Source organism: Ruditapes philippinarum, unplaced genomic scaffold, assembly GCF_026571515.1.
Source record: "Ruditapes philippinarum isolate M1 unplaced genomic scaffold, ASM2657151v2 ctg696_1_1_1_1, whole genome shotgun sequence".
In the NCBI taxonomy this organism is placed as follows: Eukaryota; Metazoa; Mollusca; class Bivalvia; order Venerida; family Veneridae; genus Ruditapes; species Ruditapes philippinarum.
Window position 1 is genome coordinate 65,684 of NW_026854942.1, and position 12,436 is coordinate 78,119.

General features: G+C 31.1%; 1 protein-coding gene across 1 annotated transcript in view; it reads right to left on the reverse strand.

Annotated features, from left to right (window-relative positions):
- Nucleotides 1–8,487: 8,487 nt before the first annotated feature.
- Nucleotides 8,488–12,436, reverse strand: part of LOC132741544 (protein sidekick-2-like) — a 70,462-nt gene continuing 66,513 nt past the window's right edge. The window contains exons 12-14 of the mRNA XM_060729733.1: nucleotides 12,022–12,315; nucleotides 11,269–11,532; nucleotides 8,488–10,226 (exon numbers count right to left, since the gene is read on the reverse strand). Of these exons, the coding sequence (XP_060585716.1) occupies nucleotides 9,913–10,226; nucleotides 11,269–11,532; nucleotides 12,022–12,315 (872 nt within the window). The 3' untranslated portion in view covers nucleotides 8,488–9,912. The remainder of the gene's footprint in view (nucleotides 10,227–11,268; nucleotides 11,533–12,021; nucleotides 12,316–12,436) is intronic.

The following is a 12,436-nucleotide window of genomic DNA, read 5'->3' on the forward strand; positions in this document are numbered from 1 at the left end:
AGAGTAGATGAAATTGCACAAGTAGTTTATTGGGAGTAGTCCGAACGCTTTTTGTGACGACGAACAGACGGACGGACTGACGGACGACGGAGAAGCGATCCCTATATGTCGCCACAACTCCGTAAAGGCAATCAAAAATAGTTTTCCGAATGCCAGTACTTGAATGTTCTTTCTAAAGGGGATGCTAGTTAGTACAAACATAAACCACTATTTTGTATTAAAGGACATTAGCATACCAGCTAAATTATTCTTAATGACTTCAATCCGTCACATAAAAGGTATTATGAAATGTAACTACACTAACAATTATGCATATTTTTAAAGCTTTAAAAATTGAAAATATCTTTATGGTATAAAGGCCATGAGATTTACATATGTATATGTAAAGCCTTTGATAGCAAAATTAAGTTAGAATTATTCATTAAACACACAATGTGTTTAAATGCAGGCATAGAACACGTACACTTATATACATTTTTCTTTAAATTAGCAAATTTATTGTTGACTGTAAACGGAACGCCGATAAGTAAATGCAAATGTTTTAAACATTTAGTTGTATATACTTCCTGTTTCTGTATATTTAACACATGATTATTTTGGTCATATTGAAGTGCAACCATTTACTTTTTCATAAACCACGGGTTGCATAAAGGTTGTTACAAATAGTTGAATTATTAAGTTTATTTTAAAATCCATTCAGATTAAAGCTGTTTGTGTAAAATTTTAAAGAAATACAAGAAATGTATGCATTGACAAAATGGAATATTTGATTTACTATCTCATTTTATCAATGAGCGTGTATAAAGGTATGTTTATATTTAATGATATTTCAAACACATATTCATGTTCAAGAGAATGTTCACTGTTTCTTTTTAAGTAATATAAAAAGTGTTTTGGTGTTCTTTCTATTTTGTTGCATATGCAAAAAAAAAATCATGTTCCCTGTCGCCACAATATCCAACCATAAAATAGATAAATCAATTTAAGAGCATATGAATATGACTTTTGAGTTAAATATCAATAGTAAGATCTTGAAATAGAAAAATAATTAGAAAGCAATGATAAAGTTAAAGTAAGGAATTGCAGACAATGTTCAATTAAGTATACCAATGAGAATCAAAATATGATGTGCAATGTATCGTACGATGCAGATCAAGAATAACGCAGTTATGTCATTAAACTAAACGATGATTTTATAAAGAGTACATTGAATGAGTAACATGTTCCATACTGAGTTTTCTGAACAGGTTGACTTTTGCTTTGACGCACGTATAGTTGCATGCTTACATTTATCTGTTCTTAACGCTAAGTTTGTTAAATGCAAATGAAGTCACGTTAAAATGTTACCAAGGCAGTGCATAACTATATTTGTGGTTGGAAAAAAAGGACACGGGTATGTGATGAATGTTTTTGAATGGAATCGGTTGGACAAAATAACAATGACTCAATAAATACCGCCGCACAAAGTGAGTTTATTTGTTTAAGGATATAAAGAATAATACTTCTACCTGAACGAAACTTGTCATGTACGCCATATATGACTTATATTATGAATAAATATCTAAATTTCGAAAAAATGTTTATTAACTAATTTATTACAAAATATTTCACTATTATTTCATACAAACATTGGTCATTAGAACCGTGAAAATGCATTTTATGAAAAAAAAGTTAACTGTATGAATCTTAAAATACTTACTTGGCGAATCTTATTGATGGAATTATTCGATATTTAAAATGCCAATTTATAATATATACTTTTGCGGGTTTACAAATTTATAAATATTGTGGCCGCTACTCTATCTCAGCTGTAACATAAAAATTCGCATGTTTTGTATGTTTTCTAATCAATTTAGAGATATAACATGTAATAATACGAAACGTTTCAATTCAACGCATATAGTCCTTCTATAACCAGTCCCTGTACACAAAAATGTGTATAAAAGATGTTTCTACCAATGCCTTAATTATGCAGTCTTTTTTACTTTAACTAATAACTCAGGTGAGCGATTAAGAGCCATCATGGTCCCCTTGTGTCGTAAATGAGCAAAGACATTTTGAGTGGATTTTTTTTTTTTGAGGATAGTAGTCCGTCAAGACACCAATGAAAATACGAAACATGTGTTTCACTGTGAAACATAATTTGTTACAGTGAAAATACGAACAATAAAAAATATACATTTTATTTCATCAATATTTAATTTATAAATACATGTATATAATAAAAAATGTATTACATGTATGCTTCATTTATTAAGAAAAATACCTTCAGTATGCTGAAAAATGTAAAACAAACAAACAAAAAACTTTAACACCAATACTTTTCATCCATTCTACATGCAGAAAGATGCAGAATATTAATACGAAGCCTTAACGAATCATTTCTTAAGTGTTTGTTGAAATTCCATCTAAGGCTCATATGTGTTAAAGGGATCTAAAGGAAAAATATTCATGATAATTATTGATCGCTTTACAAAATGTTCGATATTTATTTTTTATGTTTATGTATCATTATGAAATTTAAAAAACCCGATCAATCAATCATTAACAAAAAAGTAATTAATTAAAGAAGTTGTGTACAGCTATTAAAAAAGAGTATATTGCGAAGCACCAAAATGTCAAGTTTATTATTTGAATTTGAACCAGATTTCACTAATAAGAATGTTAATGAATCCACCACAATGAAAACAATATGATTAGGATTGTAGGTTTGAGACTGTTTAAAAACACTGTTTATGTTTTAATATCTGTATGATGTTTTTTGTTTCACCATTTGATATTACGACTGAATTTAATTATCACAGTCACATATGTCTTAAGGAATATTTTAAAATAATTTTTACATGCTTACATTTCATTATCAATATCTAATTACAAATGAAACGCATACTTGTCTGTTTAAAGGGACATAAGAAAAACTTTACTTATACTAATGAATCCAAAAATTTATTTAAGAGGATCTTCTTCAATGCTATATAAGGCTTAAAGGCACAGAAATTTACTTCAAGGAAAATAAGAGCAACTACTTCACGTTCAATAGTCGCTTTTCGGACATGCGATTTGTTCAGTCTGAAGAAATTTTGTAAAAATCGCATCATATTCTCGTGTCAACTGTTGAAAAATCCTCCGACCAATATCATTGCAAAGTTAATTTTGTACAACTTTGGAGGGTCTTCTTTGTATTATGAGGACTAAAGCCCTAACCCAAGAATATGTCCAGGAGATTTCCGCGTTGCTTTGTCATTTCTTGCACCGGCGATGTGTTCTTCATGTTCTTTCTCTATGTAAATTTCAGGAAATACATAATATTTACGAGCCTATCATTCAAAAACCATTTGATCAATTATGTAGCAAATTCGATTTTGTACAACTTGAGAGGGTCTTCTTTGCACCTGAAAAGGCTTAAAGCCCTAACCATAGGAACATGTCCAGGAGATTTCCGTGTGGCTTGCTCATTTTTTATGTAAATTTCGGGAAAAACATCATTTTTACGAGCCTACCATTCAAAAACCATTTGATCAATTCTGTTGCAAATTTGATTTTGTACAACTTTAGAAGGTCTTCTTTGCGCATGAAAAGGCTTAAAGCGCCTTAGGTCATTTTCCAGCGATATGCTCTTTTTGTATATAACGTGTTTAAATTTTCGCGAGAAAAAACATTATTTCGAGCCAACCGTTCATACAGTGGTCTTCTTACTTCATATAAATGTAAATCAGTGCTGGTGTGTGTAAGGGAGCTCGATCTTGCAGGAATTTACCTCATGTACAGTAAGCCATTACAAAATGAACGCTACGTACTTAAAATAACTAGTAGATTGTATAAGTTAAAAAGATCTTCTTCACTGCTATAAGGCTTAAAGGCACAGAGATTTACTTCAAGGAAAATAAGAGCAACTATGAAACGTTCAATAGTCGCTATTCGGACCTTCGATTTGTTCTTTATTTAATATATAAAATCTGAAGAAATTTCGTAAAAAATCGCATCATTTTCTCGTGTCAACTGTTCAAAAACCATCGGACCAATATCGTTGCAAATTCGATTTTGTACAACTTTGGATGGTTTTCTTTGAACATTATAAGGCCTAAAGCCCTAACCCAAGTAATATGTCCAGGAGATTTCCGCGTGGCTTGGTCATTGTTTGCACCGGCGATTCGTTCTTTCGCTATATAAAAATAAGAGAAAGCATGATTTAAAGAGCCTCCCGTTCAAAAGCCATTTGACCAATTCCAATGCAAATTCGAATTTGTACAACTTGGGAGGCTCTTCTTTAGACATAAAAAATGCTAAAAACCCTTACTAAAGGAACATGTTCAGGATATTGGCATGCTCATTTTTATGTAAATTTCGGGAAAAGCCATCATTTTCATGAGCCTACCATTCACAAACCATTTCATCAATTCCGTTGTAAATTTGATTTTGTACAATTATCTCATGTACAGTTAGCAATTACAAAATGAGCGTTCGGAAAAAAAAAATCTATTAGATTGTATTAGTTAAGAGGATCTTCTTTACTGCTATATAAGGCTTGAAGGCACAGGTATTTACTTCAAGGAAAATAGAGCAACTACTTCACGTTCAAAAGTCGCTTTTCGGACATGCGATTTGTTCTTTATTTTTATAAATTCTGAAGACATTTTATAAAAAAAAACATCAATTTTACGAGCCTAGTGTTCAAAAGCCATTTGACCAATACCAATGCAATTTCGATTTTGTACAAGTTGAGAGGCTCTTCTTTGAACATATAAAGGCCTAAAGCCCTAACCAAAAATATGTCCAGCAGATTTCCGCGTGGATTGCTCGTTTTTTGCACCGACGATTTGTTCTTTCTCTATATAAAGTTCGGAAAAAACATCAATTTTACGAGCCTACCGTTCAAAAGCTGTTTGACCAATTCCAATGCAAATTCGATTTTGTACAACTTGAGAGGCTCTTCTTTACACATAAAAAGGCCTAAAGCCTTAACCCATGTAATATGTCCTGGAAATTTCCGCGTGTGTTGGTCAATTTTAGCACCGGCGATAAGTTCTTTCTCTATGTAAATTTCAGGAAATACATAATTTTCACGAGCCTACCATCCAAAAACAATTTGATAAATTCCGTTGCAAATTTTATTTTGTACAACTTGAGAGGCTTTTCTTTACACATGAAAAGGCCTAAAGCCCTAACCCATGTAATATGTCCAGGAAATTTCCGCGTGTGTTGGTCATTTTTAGCACCGGTGATAAGTTCTTTCTCTATGTAAATTTCAGGAAATACATAATTTTCACGAGCCTACCATCCAAAAACAATTTGATAAATTCCGTTGCAAATTTTATTTTGTACAACTTGAGATGGTCTTCTTTGCACATGAAAAGGCTTAAAGCCCTAAACAAATGAACATGACCAGGAGATTTCCGCATGGCTTGGTCATTTTTGAACCGTGGACTTGTTCTTTCTCTATGTAAATTTTGGGAAGAACATCCTTTTCACGAGCCTACCATTCAAAAACCAATTGATCAATTCCGTTCCAACTTTGATTTTGTAAAATTCTAGAGGGTCTTCTTTGCACATGAAAAGGCTTAAAGCTCTAGTCCAAGGAATATGTCCAGGATATTTCCGCATGGCTAGGTAATTTCCGGGGATTTGTCTTTCTGTATATAAAGTGTATATGGTTTTCATAATCAATGTGACTGTGTAAAATAACGCGTTATTTATCTAGAAATTAAATTAACAGGAAATTATAAACAATAAATTTTTTTCTGTAATATAATTACGTAAATTTCTCAAACTATGGTGGTGCGCCCTTATAAAATTTCAGTTCTATGACCATTTGTTCATATGGTTCGACAATGACTCGTCAAGGACTCGTCAAGTATCAACGTCAGATGCAAACGGCTGAACAATTAGCATTTACATGTAAATCAATCCTAAGTATCTGTCGATTGACTTCATAAGAAAGCTTTACCACAGCCTTTAATATTTCAGATATATTGATGTTTTTATGCATTGTAATATGTATATAATCAAAACAGTCATTCATTACCAATACGTTGTCATAAAAGGGATAGTGAAGCACTAAACAACGCGCCCCTCGAATACCTTTGTAACTAAGATTTACTATTGAAGGTGAACGATTAAAGATCCTGTATGTTTTGTAATTGATATTGGTACTGTGTGTATACCACACTTACAAAAAATATATATGTATGTAATTATGCAAAGAAACCAATTTTCAAACATCGAAGAATGTGTAAAATGTGTACTGCAAATATTTGTGCAAATTATATTTAATCAATAAATTACATGCATTGATTTCTTATTGGAAAATTTGACTTAGAATTTATAGAAAATAAATTTCTAATTACCTCCCTTAATTTAAAAGAAATGTAAAATTGGGTAATATTTTAATTTATAAATAATGCTTATTGGAACTTACAATATTGACAAATCTTAATTTGAGCATCATATTCATGAAATAAAACCATGAAAAAATGTGTTACAAGATCTTTAAATTAAAATGATCTATAAAAGCATGTTACAATATTTTTCTTGGTTAAATGTTTGTTCGCAATCTCAGTCTCTCTATTGCATTATAAATCATCAATGTGAAACTGATGCTATATTCAATAGATCGAACAGCTCAATTATTAATTGTTCAGGACGTTTTTGTTTGTATAGGTACACGTTTTGTTAACATGTGTAACATGTTCTTCGAACAAACCCTGTCCGTGCTAAACACCGAGGGCGGTTTATGCCCTTATATATGGAATTCTTTCCTAATTGTTGGTTTATCTACTTTTTGCATACTGTAAAGACCTTGGTATAACGTCGTGATATTTTTATACGCCTGTTTGAAAAACGGGTCGTATTATAGTTTAACCACTATGACAAACCGTGTCGCGCGCATGAATCAGCCCTCTATGTCAAAGGTCAATGTCACATTTAGAGTTCATTGAAAAACGCTTGTCCGGAGCGAAACTTCTACATGCATAGAGGGATTTCAATATAAATTGGCACAATGTTTTACTAGTGTGAGAGGGGGTGTTTCGTGTGGAAAATTTAGGTCCGTGTGACCGAGATTAAGGTCACACATAGGGGTCAAATTTCAGATACAAAATCACTAGAGATGATTTCAGATATTGCCCAGAGAATATCTCCTATATACATTTCTATAATGCCCAAATCTCTGTCAAAAGCTTCTGTAAAGGGCGTATATTGCGTCAATATTGCCCTTGTTTTTGAATATTACTGTTACATTACTTTCCCCACCGAGAGTTTTCGTCCCGAGACTTGGCCTGAAAAACATGTGGGTACGGCAACTCCGGTCTGGCAGTTGTCTACATCCCCCACACTGGCCACCAAATTTAGCATGTACGGCGCACAAACCCTGTCAGTAAAAAGCTAGCTCTCCACCGAGAGTATATACATTCATACATGTTAATTCATCATCTTTAGTTTTTGCATATTGTAATGCTAATTATAAGTATTTTGACGTTCTTCCAACGTCGTTACACATGTACTTAAGTTAATATTTGGTGCTAAGCAAGTTTTATGAATTGCAAATTATTAGAAGACACGTTTAGCTTTCCTTGTAATTACTGGAATGTGTTCAGACATCTAATTTTGCACTATACTTTGGAATTTTATTGTGAAATCACAACTAAAACACTGTTAGTGCGGTAAATGTAATCCTTTTTGCACACAATATAGACAGTAAGCGTCTGCATGCTTATCTTATTGTCATTTGACATAATAAAAGTTTGCTTCTGCTGTGTCTGTAAAATGATTATTGGCAGTATTCATTACCGCACATTTAATGCTTGTATAAAATTGGTCCCATAACAAAAATGTTGTTTTTTTTGTCTTAATTCACCAAGATTGGTGCTTTTCCCGTTTTGTCATTGACTAGGCTATATATAACAATTTAAATTTACACAATCATACTTTGCAGAATAGTTTTTTTTATGTAAATCATAAAAAGCACTATTGTAAGTTTACGATAAGATTGGTGAAGTTTAGAAGCAAATTAGGCACGAAAGAAAAAAAAACGAGTTTTCTCACATATTGATAAAAAAAACAATATATAGACACGGCGGTCAATATAGTTTTCATTATTATCTTTTTCCCTAAACATTTGGTGTATTTACCACTACCACGTTTTGAGGATACATGAAGAGCTGTCAACGATTTCTCTTTTCATTCATTAAAATATCAGTTTTAATAAACAAATAAAAATCATGCCTTTGGTTGGTCATTCCTTTTGAATCAATTGATTTGAGTAAGGCAGTCTAGGGAATTATAACTTACATGGTCATATTTAATTATGACCACGATGAGAACATTTGTAACAACACTAGTTTACTTGTAAATATGTAACTTGTTACAATTAACAATATGAATCATTAATTTTTGTAACAGCAAACAGTTGGCCTTCATTGATTATGTAAAATCAGCGAGTTTCCATAAAGTCACAATATATCATTCTTTTAAGGTCATTGCATAAATATAGATTGGTCATTATACTGAGTTTCAGCTTAATGACATCTTGTTAAAGTGTGGTATCTGAAATGAATGAAATTGAATGCTTTCTTTTTATAATATGTGCGTTCCTTGTCATAAAATCACTAAGCTTATCAAACATCAAGTACGCACAATTATATTACTCTTTATTATATACAAATACATTTATGCATTTTAAAATCGTCTACAAACGTAAGTGCATTGAACATGCTTATGACATATTTACTCTGATGAAATATGTTTTAGTTCTAAATGATATAAGATTAAATCATATATTGATTTAAGCACCTCAATTTGCGATTAAATTAGGTTATAGTATATACTTTTAATAGTTAACACCTGTTTTCTTTTACTTTCTTAAACAGCAAAAGAGGCGAGGTATGGCAAAAAGTCGAGCATATATTATATATCTTATTAGGCGATCTTATATTGTTAAAGCCATTAATAAATTATCACAGACAAAAACATTTGAAAGACATCTAAAACTGACAAACATATTTTTAAAATATGCATCAATTTTCGCTCTTAATGATTTTTAGTTTATGAAGATATTCCATCGGATATATCATTTCCTAATCCTTAAATTCATCAATCACCAAACAGATTTTAATATTAACATATTTCGTATTATACTGCACATGTGTTCGTTTTGATAAATGTTTACAGGTATTATTCTAGAATTTTATGGCATCTAATTTACTGTTAATAACACTTCGAAATACATGTTTCATAATTTTTTTCATAATTGAATATCAGATTTAAATGTTTTTATTGAAATTAAAAGCACCACGCCTCCATGTTTGTAAATACAAGAATACAATCTTGCATAACATTTTCCGTACACGTATGAATTAACATGTCTAACAGTAACATTGTAATATAACATTTCTTTTACACAAATGTAATGTGAATGCATGCACGACCAGTAAAGTTACACTTTACACAAATCAAATATGATACAGTTCTGTAATAAAATGATATGTAAACAATGTAATAACCTTAGATATCAATTTTTGGAAAAAAAGTTTTCCACCGACAAAACCTCAAGTAGTTTTAAAGTATAATGAATGCATACATATTCTTTAGTTAAGAGACTTTTTAGCGCTTTTGAAAAAAACAACACTTTTTGTAGCATGTGCACCGAAAACAAAATTTTTAACATAAGTTTTTTTTAAAGAAGCTGTAATATTTTGATGCTCATGATCACTTTTCTGTGTTACACAAGACAAGAGCAAAGTTTCTCATGCAAAGTAAACGACTTCCTTTAGATATTTGTACAATGTATCATTTCAAATTGTTTTAACTTGTGGATTGTTACCAATTGTTAAAATGACAACACTTGTTCATATAATGTCATTTATAAAAGTGAAATACACTGAAAATATTAATGATCGCATATAATACAAAGTTAAATTATTTATCTGCCAAGCGGGGCTTCCTTGTTTTAACTTTCACAGATTTAGAAGAAGATGTCCCTTTTTCGTTATATGCTTGGACCTGAAGTTTAAACTCCGAGTCATCTTTAAGATTAGTTATGGTATGCTGCATAATATGATCTGCTGTGTCTTGTATAGGATCTGTTAGTTGCTTGTGACTTTGATTATCCATCAAATTGATCAAAATAAAATTTTGCGAAAATCCTCCGTCATTACCTGGTTCCCATTTCATTGTTATTGTTGAATTTGTTCTGTCCACTATTTCAAAATATTTCGGTGTATCAGGTCGACCTATATAAATAAACCTTTATGTATGTAGTGAAATCTTACTTCGGCATATTTGTTTAATCAAAAATACATTGAATAACTTCAAGTTAGGAACTAATTATATAAAATGCTGATGAATAGTGACTAAATGAAAGGTATTCATTTTGAATTGCCATAAACATTGTACAAGTTTATCTCATTATGCCAATTGCTACTGTACATTCCCTCGATTTTCACCTTTAATGCATAAAATAACCTTGGTGTTATTCTAAAAAAACGTATTTTACAAGTTCTATATCTTCATAACTGGTATTGCGACTTTTAGTGTTACGCCACAGCTATTTTATCAATTATGCTATCGTTGGTGGTTACTTTTATTCATTATGTCATTCAAAACAAAAATAAATCTATTTGTTCTGGCTTCTGTCTTGGGATTATAATAAGGAATTAACAATGCTCTAGAAAATATAATTGTGCTTTGCTTTATGATAAAGGGAGCTTAGGAAAATACATATTTTAAAACATATCATTCTATGTGTATAACCATTGTGACTCAGTTGGTAAATCAAAAGTAATATTTAAGTTAATCAAAAATACAGACTCGAACCCTAATCTGCCATGCTGCTATTGTGATAACTTTCTTTCGTTGAATATTTTGTTTTGATGATTTTAATATCTATGTTTTATTTCTTCTTTTTTTCAATCTGATTTTCACTCATTCACTCACTTATAAGTGTGTTAAACATGACGATTATTACGAACTTATATTTTTATCATATTAAAAGTTGTCTCAGTAATGTAAATGATAAATGATAAAATATCTATATACTTTCATGTGTACTCATAAATATATCAACAGATGCACAGAATTTCTCACTCACTCACTCACCAACTCACTCACTCACTCACTCACTCACTCACTTATAAGTGTGTTAAACATGACGATTATTACGAACTAATATTTTTATCATATTAAAAGTTGTCTCAGTAATGTAAAGTTTGGACCAGAAAATTAAATTTTTGATTTATTCAATAAGGAAGTGATTTGAGTAACCGCTACGCTTACCATGTGTTCTAATATGAAGATAAGATGAGGCGTAAACCTCCCCCTCTTTATTTTTTGCCTTCAGAGCAATATTGTAGAAAGTATTTGGTGTTAACGATTCAAACGTGTATGCATCATTTTCTTTTGCTTCGTATTCGTTTTCGTTAATGAAAACGTAAAATGATTGTTTGCATCCACCGTCATGACCTGGTTCCCACTTCACTGTGATACTGGTTTCTGTAACGCCATCTTCTACAAACTCAGTTGGTGGGTCTGGTTTGCTTACTATTTTCAAAATTTTGAAAAGTTTATATCCAATAAATACATATTTCATCTATCATTTTTATCACTTGATGTTTGATTTAAACAAAATTATAAAAACAAATGTATATGTGTTTACAAAGGAAACAAATAAAGATTTTCTTGAATGCGAAAATAGACAAGTTTTTCGTCAAAAAAAAAAACGATATAATTGAAACACACTTTTCGGCTTAATTGGAAAACATATCAAACATGTTAGTATGTCATTTTATGTTTTAGAATCAAGCATCTAAAAATAGTCGAAAAAACCCAGCAAAAATAGAAAATAAACACACAAATAAAAAAAAAGAAGTATAAAAAAGGCAAGAGTCTTTTGATTTTCGACTATCGATTTTTTTCTTGTCTATTCAAACGTTGCTTAAAAATGGTAAATTTAAAATATTAAGAGTGCAAAAAAAAACTAACCTATGATTTATGGATTTGAATACAAAAAGAGTGGTTAGTAGATCCTACCTAAAGTCTTGATAGAAAGATTTAGCGATTCCGATCGCCCTACTTTGTTTTTGGCATAAATAGTAATGTCATAATACGTGGCTTTCGATAACTGTGTCCACCGTTTGAGCCAAGATGCTTTGCGACCACTGTCTTGAATTTCATCACAAGTTGGTGATATTCCTTTGCCAAAGATAGTCACGACAAATGTTTGCTTATATCCCTCATCTGACCCAGGATCCCATCGTACCGTGATACTGGTGGCTGTGATGTCATTGTTTTCGAACCTGAGAATTTTTGGCTGACCAGGTTTACCTGTATGTAAGTATGTTGTATTACTGATGAGTTTATTATTGTAAGATTGTACACAATAATAAGACATCTTTTATATAATTATAAAAAATATATTGATCTTCTGTTGCTTATAACTGATGTG